Source organism: Hemitrygon akajei, chromosome 12 (genome assembly GCF_048418815.1).
Source record: "Hemitrygon akajei chromosome 12, sHemAka1.3, whole genome shotgun sequence".
In the NCBI taxonomy this organism is placed as follows: domain Eukaryota; kingdom Metazoa; phylum Chordata; class Chondrichthyes; order Myliobatiformes; family Dasyatidae; genus Hemitrygon; species Hemitrygon akajei.
This window is the reverse complement of record NC_133135.1, coordinates 61,735,965-61,758,849: the sequence shown is the minus strand read 5'-3', so window position 1 is coordinate 61,758,849 and position 22,885 is coordinate 61,735,965. Positions and strand designations below refer to the sequence as shown.

Genomic DNA, 22,885 nt, shown 5'->3' with positions numbered 1-22,885 from the left:
AACAACAACAACAACAACCCATTCATCCATCAGTCTTTTAAGGCATTCTACCATCAGTCAGGAGACTCTGATGCAGAAAGACAAGAATGGTTAGATTTGGAAATAAATTCTTCCCTCGGGCCATTAGGCTTCTGAACTCCCTGCTGCATTGCACTCAAACTGTGACCAGATAATTTGTATTGTATCCTACAATATTTAATTTATGCACTACTTTGTGACTCAATCTTACTTCCCCAAGTTATTGTTTGCTATGTGTATGTTATGTATACTACTAAACTTTACACCCTGGTCTGGAGAAATGTTGTTTCGTTTGGCGGTACGCATGTATATAGTTAAGTGACAATGAACTATTGACACCACTGTCGTAGGCCAAAGCAAAGGTGGAGCCAAATCAGCATATAGGATGGAGATTGAAAATCTGGCTGAGTGGTGCCACAACAACAACCACTTACTCAATGTCAGCAAAAAGAAGGAACTGATTATTGACTTCAGGAGGAGGAAAGCAGCAGGCCATGAGCCAGTCTTCATTAAGGGATCATAGGTGGTGAGAGTCAGCAACTTTAAATTTCTCAGTGCTAACATTTCAGAGGAACTGTCCTAGGTTCAGCTTGCAAATGACATGTAAAACTTTGACAAACTTCTATAGAGGTGTGGAAGCAAGTATATTGACTGGTTGCATCACAGCCTAGTATGGAAACACCAATGCTCTTGAATGGAAATTCCTACAAAAAGTAGTAGATATAGCCCAGTCTATCATGGGTAAATTCCTCCCCACCTTTGAGCACATCTACATGGAGTGCTCGCACAGGAAAACAGCATCACTGACCTGCTCCCACAACATATGGACTCACATACAAGGATTCTTCATCTCGTGTTTTCTATATGTATTTCTTGTTTCTTATTACAATTTTCTTTTGTACTTGCAGTTTGTTGATTTTGCCACATTGGTTTGTTGTCCATCCTGTTGGGTGCAACCTCTCATTGATTCTACTGCTTCTTGAATTTAATGAGTATGACCACAAGAAAATGAATCTCAGGGTTGTATATGGTGATAAATACAGTATGTACTTCCATAATAAATTTACTTTGAATTTTACAAACTGGTCCACCCGTTCAAGTTCTAAACAGGGGCAAAGCTAACTCTGACAGTATGAGACTACAACTCAGAAAGGTTAACTGGAGTAGGTTGTTCAGGGGCACATGGACCACGTGCAAGTAGCAAGCTTTTAAAGGTGAGATAGGGAGAGCTCAAGTTCTGTATGTCCTGTCAGGGGAGGGTATTGCTAGTAGAAGGGAACCATGGATGACAAAGGATATTGAGGCCCTGATCATGAAAAGGAAGCACTATGAATCAGGTACAGGCAGCTGGGATCAAGCAAATCTCTGGAGTATTGGGGATGCACAAGTGCACTCAATAAGAATTCAGGAGTGCAAAAAGGGGCCATGAGATTGCTTTGGTTGAGTAGATTAAGGAAAATACAAATAGATTATATGTGTATTAAGACAAACCAAGTGAATAGAGAGAGAACAGGGCCCCTCAAAGATGAAAGGGGAACCAATCTTCATAGAGGGATCAGAAGTGGAAAGAGTGAGCAATTTCAAGATCCTGGGTGTCAAGATCTCTGAGGATTTAACCTGATCCCAACATATCGATGCAGCTATAAACAAGGCACGACAGCAGCTATATTTCATTAGGAGTTTGAGGAGATTTGGTTTGTCACCCAAGACACTCGAAAACTTCTACAGGTGTACTGTGGAGAGTATTCTGACAGGCTGCAGAACTGGCTAGAATGGGGGAGGGGGCTATAGTGCACAGAACCGAAGATACAGAAAGTAGGAAAATTAGTCAGCCCATCTTGGGTATTAGCCTCCATAATATCCAAGACATCTTCAAGGAGCAGTGTCCATCATTAATGACCCCCATCACCCATGGCATGCCCCCTTTTCATTGTTACTGTCAGGAAGGAGGTACAGAAGCCTGAAGGCACACACTCAGCAATTCAGGAAATGCTTCTTCCTTTCTGCTATCCAATTCCTAAATGGACATTGAGTCCATGGACACTACCTCATATTAATTATTTCTGTTTTTGTACTATTTTTAATTGAATTATTTAATACACATATATATACACTTATAGTAATTTATTTACTTATTTTTCCCCCAGTATTATCATGTTTGCATTGTACTTCTGCTGCAAAGTTAACAAATTTTACAACATCTGCTGGTGATATTAAACCTGATTCTGATTCTGTGGAGCCACAGGAGATGGACAAGGTTTTAAATGAATATCTCTCCTCTGTTTTTACCCTGGAGAAACTTAGGAACTAGGAAATGTAAATGGAGAGGTCTTGGGAATAGTTTGTATCGCAGTAGAGGTGGTGCCAAATGTTTTAAAAGATATAAAGGTAGACAAATTTCCAGGACTTGTCCAGATTTATCCAAGGCTGTTCGAGGTTCAAGCAGAAATGGCAGGAGTTCTGCCTGGGATAATTGCACCTTCATTAGCTATGGTCCAATAGGCTGAAGAGTACAGACTGTTAAGCCTTTTACTTAAGAAGGATAGCAAAGAAAAACCTGGGAACAATAGACCAGCAAGTCTAAAATACATGTGAGGTACAGTTGCAAGAAAAAGTCTGTGGTCTGATCTTCATCCAAGTCATAATAATACAATCTGTCTGACTGATATACAACAAAGTCACACAATCTGCCTAAACTAACGACACACAAATAATTGTACTTCTTCCCAAGGGAGCAGACACTCTGTCTAGCTGAAGCTGAGGTGAGGAAGACCCTGGCCAGAGTCAACCACACAAAGCTGCGGGGCCCAATAATATACCAGGCCAGGTTCTGAAAGACTGCGGAGCCCAACTGATTCCCTCCTCCTCCCCCTATCCCAGGTCCCTCTCTGCCTCTCTCCCCTTTCAACTTTCTGCTTCTTTATCTCTACGGTTCTTTCATGCTTATCCCCTCCCCTCCCCCCTTTATCTTTCCTCTGATTGGTTTTCCACCTGGCACCTCTAGGTCCTACCCCCTCCCATATCTCTATTACTGGGCTTCGGCCCTCTCTTCCCCACCATTCCTGATGAAGGGTCTCAGCCCGAAACGTTGGCTACTCTTTTCTCACGGATGCTGCCCGGCCTGTTGAGTTCTTCCAGCGTTGTGTACGTATTCTTTGATCCACAGTATCTGCAGTTGTATTTTTTTGAATATTTAAAATGAATGCACTTTAGTTTACTAGTTACATACGATTCATCTGGAGATTTTATCCTACCTTCATAAATTATCATGTGTTATGTGTACTACAGCGCTTTACACCCTGGTTCGTAGAAACGCCTCATTTCTATATACATTATATGGTTACATATGCTATATGCATGTACACTGCCTATAAAAAGTATTGACCCCCTTTGGAAGTTTTCATATTTTATAACATTGAATCACAGTGGATTTAATTTGGCTTTTTTTTACACCGATCAACAGAAAAAGACTCTTTTGTGTCAAAGTGAAACAGATCTTGACAAAGTAAGTTATTACAAATAAAAACACAAAATAATTGATTGCGTAAGTATTCACCCCCTTTATATGACACACCAAATCATTACTTGTGCAGCCAATTAATTTTAGAAGTCACATAATTAGTTAAATGGAGATGACTGTATGCAGTCAAGGTGTTTTCAATTGATTATAGTAAAAATACTACATGTGAAGTCAGCTGGAAGAAGTTTCTATGGTCTGATGAAACCAAAATTGAACATCTTGACCATCAGACTAAACGCTGTGTTTGGCATAGGCCAAACACTGCACATCATCAAAAACACACCATTCTTACCATGAAACATGGTGGCAGCTGCATCATGCTGGGGGGATGCTTCACTGTAGCAGCCCCTGGAAGGCTTGTGAGGGTAGAGGGTAAAATGATTGTAGCAAAATACAGGGAAATCCTGGAGGAAAACCTGATGCAGTCTGCAAGAGAACTGCAACTGGGAAGATTAGTTTTCCAGCAAGTCAATGACCCCAAGCACAATGCCAAAGCTACATAGGAATGGCTTAAAACCAATAATGTCCTGAAGTGGCCAAGACACAGAGTCCAGACCTCAATCCAATTAGAAATTGTGGCTGGACTTGAAAAGAACTGTTCATTCATGATCCCCATGCAACCTGACAGAGGTTGAGCAGTTTTGTAAAGAAGAATGGGAAAAATTGCATTCTCCAGATGTGCAAAGTTGATAGAGCCTATCCACATAGACTCAAGGCTGTAATTGCTACTAAAGGCACATCTACTAAATATTAACCCGAAGGAGGTGAATACTTAAGCAAGCAATTATTTTGTTTTTATATTTGTAATTAATTTAGATTGCTTTGCAGAGATCTGATTTCAGTTTGACATGAAAAAGTCTTTTTCTGTTGATCAGTGTTAAAAAAAATTGCCAAATTAAATCCACTGTGATTCAATGTTGTAAAACAATAAAAAATGAAAACTTCTGGGGAGGGGGGGAGTGGTGCTTATATCTAAATGACAATAAACTTGACTTCTCATCAATACTGAATACACCATTTAATCAATCATAGTCTAGATTCAAACAAGTATGTGAACCTCTGGGGTAAAGCATTCAACAAAAGGTACTTGGAATCAGGTGTTCCAATCAATGAAGTGAGTTTGAAGGTGTGGGTTGTAGAAGTGCACTGCCCTGTAAAAAAGATATACAAAAAACCAGGGTACTGACAGAGACTGTTCTTCTCAAGAAAGATCTGTTTATGTGCACCATACCTTGATCAAAACAACTTAGAGGACCTTAGAAGAATTGTAGAGACGCATGAAGCTGGAAAAGGCTTCAAAAGCATTTCTAAAGACCTGAGAGTTCAACAGTCCACAGTAAGAAAAATTCTCTACTGAGGAAACTCAGTACTGTTGCTACTCTCCTTAACAGTGGGCATCTTGCAAAGATCACACCAAGAGCACAATGTGCAATGCTGAAGGAAGTGAAAAAGGATAGAAGGGTAACAGCAAAGACCTGCAGAAATTTCTAGAACTTGCTGAAATCTCTGTTCAAGTGTCCACTATAAGCAAAACACTGAACAAGAATGGTGCTCATGGAAGGACATCATGGAGGAAACTGCCACTCTCCAAAAAGACAACATTGCTGCATGTCTCAAGTTTGTAAAAGACCACCTTCATGTTCCACAACACTTCTGGGACAATGTTCTGTGGACAGATGAGATAGAAGTTGAACTTTTTGGCAGAAATGCGCACCGCTATGTTTGGAGGGAAAAGGACACTACATACCAATACTGAAACTTTATCCCAACTGTGAAGCATGGTGAGAGGAGCATTATGGTTTGGGGCTGCTTTGCTCCCTCAGATCTGGACAGCTTGCAATCATTGAGGGAACAATGAATTCAAAATTATATCAAGAAATTTTACAGGACAATGTCAGGGTAGCGGTCCCACACTTTGGACTTAGAAGAAGTTGGAAGAGGCAATAAGACCATGATCCAAAACATAAGAGTAAGTCAACAACAGAATGGTTTTAAAAAAAAGAAAATCTGTGCTTTGCAATGGCCATATCAGAGTCAAGACCTAACCCAATTGAGATCCTGTGACATGACCTGAAGAGGGCTGTTCATGCAAATAATCCCAGAAATATTGATGAACTGAAATAGCTTTGTATGGAGGAGTGGAATAAAGTTCCTCTCACCATTGTGCAAGTCTGATCGGCAGTTGGAGGAAAGTTTTGGTGGAGGTTACTGCTGCTAAAGGAGATTCTACCAGTTATTAATCACAAGGGTTCACATACCTTTTCCAGCCAGGACTGTGAATGTTTAAGTAACGTGTTCCATAAAGATATGTAAAGTACAATAGTTTTTGTTATTAGTTTAGGCAGATTAGGTTTGCCTATTATTGTGACTTAGATGAAGATCAGACAACATTTTTTGAGTAATTAATGCAGAAAACCAGATAATTACAAAGGGTTCACAAACTTCTTGCAACTGTAATCTACAGGGGATGATTCTGGGGGTTAAGATATATGTACATCTGGAAAGAATTAGGTCATTTAGCCCATTGTGTATGCTCTGCTATTTGACCATGGCTGATTTATTCTTCCCCCTCAACCCCATTTTCCTAGCTTCTCCCAGTGACTTTTAATGACCTTATTCATCAAAAATCTATCATCCTCAGCTTTAAATCCACCTAACAACTTGGCTTCCATAATTGTCTGTAGCAATGACTTCCACACATTCACTACCCTCTGGCTATAGAAATTCCTCTTCGTCTTTGTTCTAAAGGATTGTCCTTTCATTCTGGGGCTGTGTTGTCTGGTCCTAGAGTCCCACAATGGAAACATCCTCTCCACGTCCATTAGGTATTTCAAATTATAGTGGGTTTCAACGAGAATCCCCCTCATCTTTCTAAATTCTAGCAAGTACAGACAGAGAGCCAGAAAAATGCTCATATGTTAAAACCTTTCATCCCCAGGATCATTCTCGTAAAACACCTTTGGACCCTTTCCAATGCCAGCACTTGGGTATGAGGGCCAAAACTGCTCACAGTACCTCAATTCCTTATAAAGCCTCTGAATTACTGTACATCCTTGCTTTTACATTCTAGCTCTCTCTAAACAAATGTTAACATGTATTTGCCTTCCTCACTAAAAAATCAGCCTGCAAATTAACTTTCAGGGAATCCTGCATTAGGACTTCCAAGTCCCTTTACACCCCTGATTTCTGATTTCTGCTCACTTAGAATAAATAGTCCACTCCTTTATACTTTCAACTAAAGTACATAACTATATACTTCCCTACATTGTATTCAGTATACCACTTCTTTGCCCATTCTCCTAATCTGTTTAAATTCTTCTGCAGACTCCCTGGTTTCTCAGCACAAAAAATACACTGACTATTGTGGAACACAACTAGTCATCGGCAGCCAACTAGAAAAGGTCTCCTTTATTCCCACTCTATGCTTTCTGCCAGTCAGCCAACCTTCTGTCCATGCTAGTATCTTTCTAGTTATACCACAGGATCCTATCTTGTTTAGCAGCCTCATTTGCGGCACCTTGTCAAAGGCCTTCTGAAAATCCAAGTAAACAGCATCCATTGTCTATCCTACCTGTTACTTTTCATAAGAATTCCAACAGATTTTTCAGGCAAGATTTTCCTTTAAGAATACCATGTAGACTTTGGCCTCCTTTTATCATGGGCTTCCAAGTATCTCAAAACTTCATCCTTAATAATGGACTCTTAAAACTTACCAACCACTGAAGTCAAGGTAAACAGCCTATAATTTCCTGTCTTTTGCCTCTCTATCTTTGAAATCATTCCTGATCCTAGAGATTCTTGAAAGAACTCTACTAATATTTCCACAATTTCTTCAGCTACCTCTTTCAGAATGCTGGGATATAGTCCATCCAGTCCATGTGACTTACCACCTTCAGATCTTCCAGTCTCCAATGCACCTTCTTCTTAGTAATAGCAACAGCACTTACTTCTGCCCTCTCTCTCTACTTTATAGCACTACAGTTAAGACTGCCAAAAAATCTTACCAAATCCAGATTGCCTTTTCCCTAGAGGACTTGACCACAAACTACTCTAAAGAGCGATCTCATATGCTTTGAGGGGTTACTGGGGGCAGACAGTATAGAAAGGATGATCAGCTTCAAGTTGCTGGGTGTTAACACCTTGGTGGATCAATCCTGGGCCCAGTAAATTGATACAATCACAAAGATGACACACCAGCACCTCCACTTCATTAGTCTGAGGAAATCTGGTATGTTGCCAAAGATTGTTGCAAATTTCTACAGGTGTACAATGGAGAGCATTCAGGCTGGCTGCATTACAGTTGGTATGGAACCTCAATACACAGAATTGCAAGACGCTACAGAGGGCTATAGACTCAGTCAGTTCCATCACAGATACAAACCTGTTCATTGGAGGACATCTTCAAAAAAAGGTGTCTCATGAAGACAGCGTTCATCTTTAAAGGTAAAGGTACCTGAAGACCCACACTCAGTGTTTTAAAATCAAATTTCCCTGAATGGTCTGTGAATGCACGAACCCCATCTCACTATTCGTCTTTTGCACCATTTATTTATTTTTGTACCAATAGCTTTTTTGGTATGTCTCGCACTTCATGACATATGTTAGTGATAATAAAACTGATTCTGATTTTATAAATTCCTTCTCCTGGGATCCAGCACCAACTTGATTTTCCCAGTCTTCTTGCATATTGAAATCCTCCATAATTATTATAACAGTATCTTTCTTACATGGATTACAAATCAAAAATACATTAAAGACATGTATGTAATGTACTACTTAAACTTGGAATGTAATGGAATTCAAAGTTAACCATTATTTTCATTGATGTTTGTACAAACATTGTAAAAATAATGTAATGGGTGAAATGGGTAAAATTTTATTTCAATTTTTATTCAAAATTTAATGTCATCAGCCTAACAGAAAAAGCCACAAATTAAATGCAACTGTTCTACTACAATGTAAAAGATAAAACTCTTCACAATTTTAAAGTTTGCTCCATTTTATTCTCTTTAAATTGCTTCAATTTCTTTAAAAATTGGCTGTCGTATCACATTCAGTAGGAATAGTTCCCTCAGCGGCCCCTTGTCCATTCGTCCCTCTCCACTATCTCTCTCCAAGCACATATCCTAGCAAGTGGCCAAAGTGCTACACTTGTCATTCACCTCCTCCCTCATTTCCTTTCAGGCTCCCAAACAGCCATTCCAGGTACACTCCCAACGCAGCCTCCACTCCATTTATGAGATCCATCATAAATTGGGGGATGCTTCGAGTACCTCCATTCCAACCGCCAATAGCAGAACTTCTTGATGGCCTAATATTTTAATTCCCATTCCCATCCCAACATGTCCTCTTGTACCATGATGAGGCCACCCTCAGGGTGGAGGAGCAACACTTTATATTCTGTCTGGGTAGCCTCCTACCTGATGGCATGAATAATGATTTCTCTTTCCAGTAAAAAAAAATCCCTCACCTTCCCTCTTCTTCTATTCCCCATTCTAGCTTCTTATCTCTTCTCACTGCCTATCATCTTTCCCTGGTGCCCCTCCTCTTTCCCTTTCTCTTATCTCCTCTCCTATCAGATTCCTTCATCTCCAGTCCTTTACCTCACCCACCGACCTGGCTTCATCTATCACTTAGCAATCTTTCTTCCTCACCCACCCCTCACCATTTTATTCTTGTGTCTTCCCCCTTCCTTTCCAGTCCTGAAGAAGGGCCTCACCCCAAACTGCTGACTGTTTGTTCATTCCACACATTCTCCCTGACCTGCTGAGTTCCTCCAACATTTTGTTTATGTGGCTGTGGTATCAATTGTCCTTAAGTTGCCAAAAAAAACACAGAGGCATATCACCATTAATAATATTCTGCCCATTTCATTCATTGCATAATTATATACAATTTTACAAATCTGTTGAATTAATTGTCTGGCTTTGAATTTCATGTCTAATAAGCACTTTACATACCTGTTTGTAAGCTGCATTAAAGCTACAAAAATGCCTTGTTCCTGGAAAAGCATAAGCATGCTGTATTGAGGTTGAGGGCTTCCATGTTAAGGTACTTCAAAAGTGTAGGGAGCATTCAAAAGCGAAATAGCAAGAGCTCAGGGCCAATATGTTCCCACAAGGGAAAAAGCCAGAAGTGCCAAGTTCAAGGAACACAGGACATCAAAGGTAACTAAGGATACACAAGGGTCCATAGATGCTAGAATCCGGGGCAACACACAAGATACTAGAGAAGAACTCAGTGGATATGGAGGAAAATTCAAGTCAAAATCCTTCATCTAGACTAAATAAAAAAGGGGTGGTGGCCAGTACAGAAACGTGGTAGGAAGAGATGAAGCAAGAGCTGGAATATGACAGGTGGATCTTAAGGGGGGGGAGGGGAAGGGGGAAGATTGACATGCAGATGTGGTATTGAGAGTGGGAATAACATCAGAAGTTGGGAGAACTTTTTTCTATTTAGTTTAATTGAGAATGAAGTGATTTTCTGACAGAAGAAAAATGTGAAATCGGCTACATCTGTATCTTGGGGGGAAATCAGAAAATGTGTTTAGTTTGCAAAAAATGGTCCTTACATGATAAATTTCACACATCTAATCATACCTGCCATAAGGATGCTGTCCAACAAGGTCACCATTTTGAAACTGGTATTCACCCAAGAAATCTGGACTAATGGTTCCATCAGGCGGTAAAAGTCCATCTGTAAATAGAGTTAACAATAACTTAGCACCATTCAGTTGATATTATGTTATAGTCTCGCCAGTTGATAATCACGCAGAGACAGCTAGCTACCGAATTATCTTTGCCGATATGGTAAATACAGGGTTAGCAGATAATTGAAATGGCACAGTTTCTTGCATATAATAACAAATGGAGAAGAAAGCTGGCACTGGACATGGCTGCCTTACATTGTGCTAAGAGTTGTTGTTTTGTTGTGTCTTTTTTTATGGGGTTTTTGGTAGCCCCTCATTTGTTTTCATTCTTATGAATCAGTACATACTTTTCCAGAATACCCCAGACTATTAATTGGGAATGGCAATGGAATTGTGTGCCACACACCATCAGGAAGCAAACAAACTGCCTTGTACTTGCCCAGTATTACAGAGATAAACCATTGCCAGAGAGGTATCCTGTGGTCTGACAGTGATTTACCTGTAATATTGGCTTTTACATGGGTGCTTGGAGGAAAGTTTAGGGGAAATGTCAAAAATAGTTTTTTTTTTAAATCATGGAGAGCGATGGGTGCCTGGAACACAGTACTGGGGGTGGTGGTAGAGGCTGAAACAATAAACATATTTACAAGGCCCTTACACAGGCACATAGATGTAGGAAAATGGAGGGTGATAGCATGTGTAGGGTTAGATTTAGGATTTTAATCTGCAGACCAGTCCTAACATTTTCCACAACTATTTTAAAATTAGTAGTATTATCATCATTACTCCTACTGTCAAGTGGTTCCCCCTCTCTAATAGGAGCATCTTGATACAGTTGGAGAAAACTTTGCTGGAACCATTTAGCAAATTCTGTCTCATCCAAGCCTTTGCACAATGACAGTTCCAGTCAATATCAGGGAAGTTGAAACCACCTACTATTATAACCCTATAATCACTGGCATCTGCAATGTCTCTACAAATTTATTCCTAAATTTCTATTGATGATGGGGTAAAGTATAATAAAATCCCACCAAAGTGATCATTATCTTATTTCTAAGTTCCATCCCTATAGTCTTACTGGTAATCCCCCAAGAATATTTCTTCTAAGGATCATCATGATCTTCTCCCTGATAAAAATGCAAGTACACACCCTCTTACCTCCACCTCTATGATGTTTGAGGCATCTAAATCCAGGAACACTGAGCTGCCAGTCTTGCCCCTTCCTCAACCATATTTCTCTTGTGGCTGTAATATCCCAGTCCCAAGTATCAATCCATCACTTGAGTTCCTCTGCCTTACCTGTCAGACTTAATATATTAACATCCCCATTCCCAGTCTTCTCCTTGTCTATGCTGTCTATGGAACTTGATTGATTTAACATTTATATTTGTCTCTGTGTGCCCAACTGCCACACCCCTGCTTTGGATTAGAAACCACTGCTAGGCTAGTTTCGAACATCAGTTCTCCTGAAGTTCAGGTGCAGATTCCTCTTATAAAGCCTTCAATTCAGAAGAGGCCCCAATAGTCCAAAAACCCAAACTCTTCCCTCCAGCAGCAGCTCCACAGCCATGCATTCATCTGCCCTACCCACACATTCCGACCCTTACTAACATGTGACACAGAGAAATCCAGAGATTACAGCCCCTGAGGTCAGGCTTTATTTTTCTGTATAACTTCTTATGTTCAGCCTGCAGGACTTCATCCTTTGCTGTTGGTATCAATGTGTACAATGACCTGGGGACCAGAAAGGGCAACATACTATCCTGGAGGCTCATTAGTAGCCATGTGGATTCCTATCTATCAATTCTCCAATTACTACAGCCAGAATCAAGTTTAATATCACAAATATTGTCATGAAATTTGTTGTTTTGCAGCAGTGGTACAGTACAATATAAAATAATAAAAAACTATTATAAGAAAAAAATATGTAACAATTAAATTAAATAGGCAGCACAAAAAGAGAGCAATTAAAGAAAAAGGAATAGTGATGTGATGTATATGGGTTCACTGTGCATCCAGAAATCTAATGGAGGGGAAGAAACTGTTCGTAAAATATTGAGTGTGTATCTTTGGGTTCCTGTGCCATCTAGATGAGAGGAGGGCATGTCCTGGATGATGGAGATCCTCAATGATGGATGCAGCCTTTTTGAGGCATCACCTTTTGAAGATGTCCTCAATGTTGGGAAATTAGTGCCCATGATGGAGCTGGCTGAGTTTGAAACTTTTTGGCAGCTTTTTCTGACCCATCAGGCATGACACCTGTAAGGATATCACCCTCTTGAAAGATATTCTGACATTGGCCTTTGAGACAGAAATCACAGGGTCACCAAATGCGGCAGGATTTTGCATAGGTGTCATGTTATTCTCCCTTTGAAAAAGTGCATAAAAGGCATTTATGAGTGAAGCTTCACAGCCTGCTAGAGCTGACATGCTTCCGATTCCATTTCTAACTACACTTAGAATTGTTTTCCTTCTTTCTTAAAATAGCCTTATGTAGGTTATACCTGGACATTTTGTATAGTTTAGATCATCGGTCTTGAATGTTACAGGCTTAGCCCACAGCAGACTACGAATCTCTTCATCCACAACATTTGGGTTAAATATGTCCAGAATGTTCTCGAGGGCACACAATCATCCACAGGCCTTGATGAAATTGGTGACAACTATGGCATATTCATTCCGATTTGAAGATGAATCCCTGAATATTGTCCAGTCCACCAAATAAAAGCAGTCCTGTACGTGGTCCTATGGCTCCCTTCACCATACCTTCTTGGTCCCCACCACTGGCGCTGCAGTCTTTAGTCTCTGCCTGTACAGTGAGAGTAGAAATACAGCCAGGCGATTGGACTTTCCAAAAAAAGTCCCCTTTGTCTCCATCCTCCCCTGCTGTGCAGCAGAGCCAGGAGAGCATTTTCCCAATAGAATCCAAAACTAGAAACTTGTTAGTGAGAGGACTGGCCAGAGTATTCTGCACCCTCCCTATTCTAATACCTTAGTTGCTGGTTTTTTTACAACATGCTGCCATTGTAAAGATTTCATGTCACTTACTAAACCCTCTACAAAAGTATATAACTTCTTAAAATTGTGTTTTTTTTCTTGTAAAAATTGTGCATAATTTATGTTTGTTTTTTTTTGAGAATGCTGCGTACATGATGCTATGTGTCTGTGTTGTTGCTACAAATAAGTTTTCATTAACGCATAGATTTACATGTACACATGAAAATAAACTCCACTTTGACATTGGTTTGTATCCCCTCTTTATTTTTCCTAGAAAAATGCATCCCTTTACTGGCTCCATGCGTGGAAAATCATGTCACAAGAACTTGATTGAGTTTTTCAGAAGGTAACCATGGGAATTGAAGCAGACAGTATAACAGGCATTGTCTAATGAACCTTACCAAAATCCCTGACATGCTCCTGCACGGTAGGTTGGTCCAGAAGGCAAAAATACTGATGATCCAGGTAAGCTAGCCAACTGGAAACAATATTGGCCTGGTGGTAGCAGTCAGAGGATGGCAGTGGAGAACTGTTTTTTCAGATTGGAGGCCTACGTATGTGGCACAGGAAATGGTGCTTGGCCCACCATTGTGCATTAATTATAATAATAATCTTGATAACACAGGTGACACAATTAGTAAGTTTGCAGGTGATACCAAAATTGGAAGTTTAATGTACAATGGAGAAGGTTGTCTAAGATTATAGAAGGCTATTGATCAACTGGGAAAATGGGTAAACGGGTGGCAAATGGAAGTTAACTCTAACACAGATGAACTCATGCACTTTAGAAAGTTAAACAAAGGTAGGAACATATACAGTGAATGGTAGGGCCCTAGGGAGTGTTGTTAAATAGAAAGGGGTACAAGTACAAAAGTGATGCCACAGGTAGAGATGACAATGAAGAAGGCCTGTGGTATGCTTGCCTTTCTTGGTTGAGGCAGTGAGTACCAAATGTTGGGACATCATGTTACAGTTGTATAAAATGTTGGATAGCACCACACTTGAGTATTCTATGCATTTCTTGTCGTCACTCAATAAGAAAGATGGGACTAATCTAAAGAGAGTGCAGAAAGGATTCACAAGAATATTGCTTGAATTAGAGAGCTTGATATTTAATGAGAGATGGATAGGCTGGTTTTGTTTACCCTGGAGCAAAGCACGCCAAGAGGTGACACAATAAAGGAATATAAAATGCCAGGATAGATAGCCAGAGTCTGATTTCCATTGAAGTAGTGTCTAAAACTAGAGGGTACAGGTTTAAGATGAAGAGGAGGATGTTGAAGGGGATCTAAGAGGTAAATTTTTGGAACAACAAGTAGATGGTATCACTATTTTATAATTTTCTATTAGAGTCACCTTATCTACAGACACTCCTGTGCCTAGTACCACTTTATGGACGTACAATCAACCTATGTATAAAAAAACATTTTGTGCTGTATTGGATCCACAGTAACAATTATTTAATTCTCCTTTACACATGTACTGGAAACAATACTAAATAATCTTGAATTTTGAACGTACTGCTGGAGGGGCTGGTGAAGGCAGGAATAGCAACATTTAAGAGACAACTTGACATCTTTGACTTCCTTCATCAGCCACGTTTGCCTCATCCTCTCTTTAGAATACTGCTATTTTGGGATGAACCTATCCTATGCCCTCCAAAGAATACGGGGGGACAATGTATATTAAAAAGTACATGTAAATGCAATGCTAGAATTTCAAGTGGACTAGAATATAAAAGGCTATGTGAGGCATTGGTCAGACCACACTTAAAGCACTGTAAGAAATTTTAGGCCCTTTATCTCAGAAAGGTTGTGCTGCCATAAAAAAGGAACTACAAGTAGTTCACAAGAACCATCCCGGGAATGAAAGGGTTAATACGTGACGAGTGTTTGATTACTCTGGGTCTGAACTCACCAGAGTTTAGAAGAATGAGCAGCTTCTTACTGAAACCTCTCAAATGTTGAAAGAGCTGGATAAACTGGACGTTGAGAGGAGAGGGTGTTCCCTATAGTGGGTGAGTCTGGGACCAGAGGCCATAGCCTCAGAGTAGAAGGACATCCCTTCAGAACAGAGATAAGGAGGAATTTCTTTAGCCAGAGGGTGGTGAATCTGTGGAATTCATTGTTACAGATAGCTGTGGAGGCCAGGCATTTGAATATGTTTAAAGCAGAGGCTCATAGGTTCTTGATTAGTAAGGGCATGAATGGCTATTGGGAAAAAGCAGGAGAGTGGGGTTGAGAGGGATAATAAATCAGCAATGATTGTTGAATAGCAGAGCAGATTCCATGGACCAAATGGTCTAATTCTGCTCCTATGTCTTATGGAATGAACAAAGCAGAGAGGGATGTGAAAATAATGCAAAAAAAAAGTAGGATTAGTAACCAACCAAATAAAGTAAGTACTTTTAATAGATATTGTCACCATATATTCTCCAGAAGGGGCAGTATAGATTCATCCCCAAAAAGAACTGGAATGCTGAAGAGGGGAAGAGGCAAATGTGGCTGACAAGGGAAGTCAAAGACAGTATAAAAGCAAAAAAAAGGGCATAAATTAGTGGGCTGTTAGTGGATTGGGAAGCTTTTAAAAAACAACAGAAGGCAACTAAAAATCCATAAGCAGAGAAGAGACAAAACATTAAGGTAAACTTGTCAATAATATAAAAAGGGATACCAAAAACTTTTTCAGATTTATAGTGTGAAAGAGAGGCAATTGGTTATCGGACAGCTGGAAAATTAAATTTGAGAGAGAGGAATGGGGGACACAGAAATGGCAGACAATCTTCAATATAGCATACACTAGCAGTATGCTAGAAATTCAAAAATGTCAGGGGGCTGAAGTGAGTGTCACTATTACTAAGCAGAAGGTGTTTGGGAAGCTGAAAGATCTGATAAGTCACCTGGATCAAATGGACCATACCCAGGGTTCTGAAAGAGGTAGTTAAAGAGATTGTGGCAGCATTAGTAATGATCTTTCAAGAATAACTAGATTCTGGAAAGCTTCCAGAGGACTGGAAAATTGCAAATTCCACTCTCTAAGAAGGGAGAGAGGCAGAAGAAGATAGGCCAGTTAGGCTGACTTCAGTGTATGGGGAGAAGTTAGAGTCCATTATTAAGAATGAGGTTTTGAAGTATTCGGAGGCACATGATAAAATAGGCCAAAGTCAGCATGGATTCCCTAAGGGGAAATCTTGCCTGACAAATCTGTTGGAATTCTTTGAGTAAATAACAGGCAGGTTAGACAAAGGAGAATCAGTGAATGTTGTTTACTTGGATTTTCAGAAAGCCTTTGATGAGGTGCTACGCATGAGGCTGCTTAAGATGATAAGAGCCCATGGTATTACAAGACAGATACTAGCATAGATAAAAGATAGGCTGAAAGGTAGAAGAAATAGATTGGATACAAGTGGCCCTATTCTGGTTGGCCGCTGGTGACTAGTGTTTTTTAACAAGGGTTGGTGATGAGACCACATCCTTTCATGTTATATACTAATAATTTGATGACAGAATTGATGGCTTTATGGCCAAGCTGGCAGATGATACAATTATAGGTAGAGGGCAGGTAGTGTTGAGGAAACAGGGAATCTGCAAAAAGACTTGGAAAGATTAGGAGAATGGGAAAAATGGCAGATGGAATATAGTGTATGAACGTATATGGTCGTACACTTTGACAGAAGGAATAAAGGTGTAAACTACTTTCTAAACTTGGAGAAAATTCAAAAAGCAGAAGTGCAAAGGTACCTGGAAGCTCTCATGCAGAATGTCCTAAAGGTTCACTTTTAGGTTGAGGCGGTGGAAAGGAAGGCAAATACATTAATTTAGAGGACTAGATTATAAAAGTAAGAATATAATGTTGAGACTTTAAGGCATTGGTCAGACCACACTTGGAGCTTAGTGAGCAGTTTTGGGCCCATTATCTAAAAAAAATGTGCTGGCATTGGAAAGGGTCCAGAGGAGGTTCACAAGAATGATTTTGGGAATGAAAGAGGAATGTTTGATTACTCTGGGTGTGTACTCGCTGGAGTTTAGAAGAATAATGGAGGATCTCAGTGAAACCTATTGAATATTGAAATACCTAGATGCAGAGGACGTTTCCAAGAGTGGGGCTTCTGCGATCAATGGGCACAGCCTCAGAATAGAGGGACATCCATTTGGAACAGAAATGAGAAGGAATTTCTTTAGCCAGAAATTTCTTTAGTGAATGTGTGGAATTCATTGCCACAGACGGCCATGGAAGCAAAGTCACCAGGTATATTTAAAGTGGAGGTTGATTCATTTGTGATTAGTCAGGGCATCAAAGGTTACAAGGAGAAAGCAAGAGAATGGGTTGAGAGGGATAATAAATCAGCTATGATTGAATGGCACAGCTGACTAGATGGGCTAAATGTCTAATTCTGTTCTTATGTCTTACTATGTCTTATAATCTTATGAAAATATGGCACAAAAAAAACAGAAATCTTATCACCAGTTTTAAACATATTGGAAAATACAAATACAAAGCAATGTATTGTGAGCCACATAGTGCAAACAGAACATAATTTCACACATACTTAAATGTTCATGCATACATAAACAGTCAAGACAAATTATTCTTTGGATTGATAACTAGAAGTTTGAACAGGAACCTCACATTTTTTTGTTGTGTAGAGTTAAGCGCTTATTTCCAACTGTTAACATCTGCTTAAATGTTGCCAAGCTTTCTCACCTGCATTGTAGAAAAGATCAGGTCTTTCCAGAATGTCTCCTTCATGAATAAACGTCTCTAGCCCATCATCACCATAGACATACGGCTCACTTTCATCCACCTGGCGATTCTCAACCATTTCCAGCCACTGAGAGTTGTGCCAGCGAAACTTCTCACTTTGAATTTTTTTGGCCCACTCTTCATCATATTCCTGCCAAAATTTTAAAATGTGTCATACTGTCTGAGTGATGAGGTGTGAATACTCAATTGTAAGCAAAGACATATACCCTAGAAAAATTCAGATGGGGCAGTGAAAGAGGAAAAGGAGGGTGGGAATTCCTCCGAACAGCCTAAGTAAATATAAACACCACTTAACCCCTTGAACCTTTCAGGAATGCAAGAAGCTCATATACCTCCTGGTATTCAAAAACTTTATCCCATTTGGTAGAATGATGGCTTTGGTTTCCTTTACTCAACATATTAAAAACGTTTTTAAAATACCATTGTTTCTTCTGCATTTATTTGAATAAATGTTCAATGTTTGAAATTCAGCAATAAGCAGAATTTACTCATCACTTTTCTCCTCTCCGCTTCCATAAATGAAAATTACCTTATCATAATTTTTTTCTTGGCAGTTTTACCATACAGAAGTATATTCTTTACACAAATACTTTGCAATATCCAATAGCAACATTTATTAAAGGCACTCCAAAACAGTTTATTGTTTATTCTGCGTATAGGAAACAGCAAACACTTCATGGAAAATGGAATTTCTACATTCTCAACTTCCATCAAGGAACCAATAATACAAATCTTTTTGAGCTGTACAGATGTAAAATTATTTTTTTCAAATCTGAGAAATAATGTAGAAGATATGGGAAATCATGATTTGGATAATAACAGCTATCAAAATGTAGCAAATCAGTCATCTAAAATAGATTTTAAAAATCAGAAATAACAACAGAAAATGCAGGAGATACTCAAATCAAGTAGGGCATTGACTTCTCATCAAAATGTAGTATCACCAACATTTTCTTTTTAATTTACAGCAGATTAGTTTTGGTAGGGCAAATTCCAAATTTGTTCCAAGAAAGGAACAAATTGTCTTTCATTGCCATAAACAGTTAATTGTCAAAAGACTGAACTGTAAATTATTTGGAGATAAATGAAATTCTTTTGACTATTTTAAATCTACACATAGTATCAGGGCTTTCTGTATGACCATGTATTTGTGCAGCATATTAATAGTAAATATTTAGTATCCTTACGTACTGCAATTGACTGGATTTCTAGAATTAAACTGACAGAAGTGAACCTGATTACTTAAGCTGTAGGACCTGCCTTCCACTTCATTTTCTTAAATTCTCTACTTTCCACTGGGAGTAATTTCTGCACCTTATCTTTGGTTTGTGATGGCAACTTCCCTGTTGAAATACTGATATACAAACAACTGTTTTACTCAATCACCTCAGACATATCCTGAAAATGCAAGCAGATTACCAGCAGCCACAATCCATTACTGGAGGAAGGGAGCACCACGACCATTTGCAACATTAAGATAGTCACAAATCTTGCAAGAAAGTAGAATAAAAAAGGTGCATTGCATATTTGGTGCTTTCAGGTAGTAGACCTGATGAAGACTTTAATAATGGAGATAGGATTTGCCGAAAAAGAGAGTTAAGAGAAGTTAATGTAGGAAAATAAAGTTTACTTACAGGGAGAATTATCCAGTAGCAAAAAAGGCAGCACATTTAAAGCTGAAGTAACATTTTAATAGATGCTGCTAACACTTTCTTCCACATAATCAGATAATTTACATTAAGGAATCTGTTTGCAGTTACAGAAAAATCATCGCTCTTCAGTATAATTAGAGTAAACCAAAAATGAAACACAAGACATGCACAAAAACTTTGCCACATCTGTTATGATAATTGCAAATGTTCTTTTTTTTTGACTATTTCCTCTCAACACCTCAGTGTTCATGTCACTCATTTGAACCATAACTATCTAATTAACAAACTTGTCAGACAAATAAACTGCTCCCTTCTGCATCTTCTCCACGTTAACTGATGAAAAACAGGTCTTCTTTCACTTACATCAGGAGTTTGATACGCTAGAGGTAAGAGAAATTACATTCCTACAGCAATAAAAACATGTACACTTAACCCAAATTCATTTTCTGTGACCGATAAAGTTCTACATAATCGTAATTCAAACATATAACCTCACTAAAATTTGGCACACATACATATCAAAAGAGCAAATGTTAAGTGTAAAGTATGTATGGTCACAAAAATTTCTGGATAAACAAGCAGCAGCAATGAAAGATCCCAGACAATAAGCTGAATCAGGAACTTAGTTGAGCCCACTGAACCAAACATGAAATAAGGTCCTTCCTATATAGTAAATACATGAAACTGAATACTCCCAGGTACAAAATTTGATTAAAATGGAACAACTAAAACATTAGTTAAAGTACTCCCTATTTTTATATTAATTACTGCTAAATCATTTACTTGGTTTATAAAAACATTAATTTAGTTGACAACATAGATATTTTAAAGTAGGTCCCCTGTTTCAGCAATGGTAAAACTTGCACCCATATATATCTTGGAACAACTCCATGGACAAAAGCAAGAGTCATGACTCCAAGAGGACTGAGGGCTATGGATTCCTGGGAAACAATGCTGTTGGCTGGGAATGCACATATCCTAGCCAGAAGTGTGGTTTCTTTGGAGTCAGACAACCATATATTGTTTCTCAGGCTAGACTTGCACTTGCACATCCCACTTCCAAAAAGCACACCCCAAGTATCCAGGCCCCACTTCCAAATTATTGGAAATTCTGATAACTTCACTAAATACATAACCAAATCACAACCTCCATTTGTTAACATTGTGGTTTTCTTAAGTCTTCAACAAAAAAGTGAATATAATCATATTTGACAAAACTAGATTATCTATTGGTAATCGTGCAAAGTTAGACCAAAGCTGGAATTTTCAGCTGGTTGTCCTGATGGATAAATACTTCCAGCTAAAGTTTACATTCCAAGAAGAAAACAAAGGAGAAATTAAAATATGTTTATGCCATATATTTAAGTAAACAAAATTTGTCAGCCAGGCAATGAAATAAACCCTGATGTCTAGTTATAAATTGTGTGAATTACTTCAAATTTAAAAATAATGAGGACGTCTGTACTCATAGACCATCCTTGAATGTTGCCTGACCTGCAAGCTCCTCCAGCACATTGTGTGAGTTGTCTGTTTTCATGTTCGCAATATGGGAAATTCCATTGAGTACTTGCCTCGTGGCATGCTTATTCATTCACATTTATCATTACAAACAAGGTTATAATGCATTGAACAATCCGGTTCACCAATCCAATAATTGTACTGTCAATGGAAATATTGATATCTTCTATTTAGTTTCAGAACACCAATGAACTGAAAATTAGCTACTGGACAAAATGATTAGTGCCATTATGTGCAGGAACAAAGAAAGAAAAAATATTTCTTCATATATTTGTTTTTATGCACCAGGCATAACAGTGGTAATGTAAAAATCAAAATATTGCAAGTAAACCCCAAATTCTTTAAAGAAAGACAACCCTTTCAGATTCAGCAGTTTGGGCATACTTTACTTCACAGTTGCAAACTGTTTATCCAAGTGCTTAATTCCTATTAGAGTCTAAGAGTTCTGCTTCTCTAAATTATTGGTTCTTTTAACAGACTAGTTAAACTGTAACTTTAAAATTTATTATTAAATAACAGCTAAATTCAGTGAGGGGGTATCAAATTGATGATGTGAAAAATTGCCCTGTTGTATCTTGTTTTCAAAAACTTCATCAAATCCAATCCAGATACTCATTGTCCAATCAGTCTCATCTCAACTATGAAAGTGATAGAGTTATTTTCAACATTACTACCAGGCAGTACTCACTTCTCAACCTCACTGCAGCCTTGGTACAAACACAGACCAAAAAGCTGAATTCCTGAGGCAACACAAGTGAATGTGATAATGTGATAAATCAACAATGACAAGGTCCTTGATTTTGAAGTACTTGACTATGAATGGCATAGTCAAGTAACCTTAATAAAACCAAAGTCAATGGACATCAGAGGAAACATTCCAATAGTTGGAATCATACCCAACACAAAGGAAGTTGGTTATGGTTGACAGAGATCAATAATCACAACCCTAGAATTCTTCAAGTAGTACCTATGCGTAACTATCTTAAACTGCTTAATTAATGACCTTCCCTCATCTTAAGGTCAGAACCCCTTACTGAATGTGTCGATCCTCTATCACCACTGCCCAGAATCTCAACTGGACTGGCCACTAAATACGGTGGTTACAACAGCAGGTCAAAGGATGTCAATTTCTTTTAACAATCTCCAAGACAATATGTGATGGAATATTCTCCATTTGTTTTCTAAGTTCAAGCCAGAGGCTTGATAGGGTACTTGCCTGAATGAGTATAGCTCCAAAACTACTCAAGAAGCTTTACACTACGTTGGAAAAAGAATAGATTGAAATGTGTCGACTTTAAGACCTTAATGCAAGGAGTATAAGGAACAAGGGTGAGTATGGATAGTACATGGAATTACAACACTGTGACCATTACAGAGACTTAGCTCTCACAGGTCAGGAATGACTGCTAGATGTTTCAAGGTGGGAAGGTAAAAGGTGGGGGAGTGGCATTGCTAAACAGGGATAGTATCACAGCTGCAGAAAAGGGGGGCATTGGGAAAGGATTGTCTACTGAATCATTATGGGTGGAAGTCAGAAGCAGTAAGGGAGCAATCACTGCTGGAAGCTTTCTACAGAATCCCTTCCAAGGGGGTAGATGCTGAGAAGTAGATTTTGCAATGGTGCAAAAATAACAGGATTATGGTCTTCTACTTCCCTAATATTGACTGACACCTCCTTAAGTGCTAAAGCCGCAGAATTTGATAGGGATATCAAGAAAAGCTTTCTGACAAAATGTGGACAGGCTGACCAAAGATGAGGCCCTACTG

The 22,885-nt window shown here is 38.9% G+C and overlaps 1 protein-coding gene across 2 annotated transcripts in view; it reads right to left on the bottom strand.

Moving 5' to 3' along the window:
• The window catches only part of kifap3a (kinesin-associated protein 3a), a 204,630-nt gene that overhangs the window by 41,729 nt on the left and 140,016 nt on the right, over nucleotides 1–22,885 (bottom strand). For both annotated transcript variants that reach the window (XM_073063254.1, XM_073063255.1), the window contains 2 exons: nucleotides 17,889–18,078; nucleotides 10,138–10,234 (listed from right to left, as the gene is read on the bottom strand). In XM_073063254.1, the coding sequence (XP_072919355.1) occupies nucleotides 10,138–10,234; nucleotides 17,889–18,078 (287 nt within the window). The remainder of the gene's footprint in view (nucleotides 1–10,137; nucleotides 10,235–17,888; nucleotides 18,079–22,885) is intronic.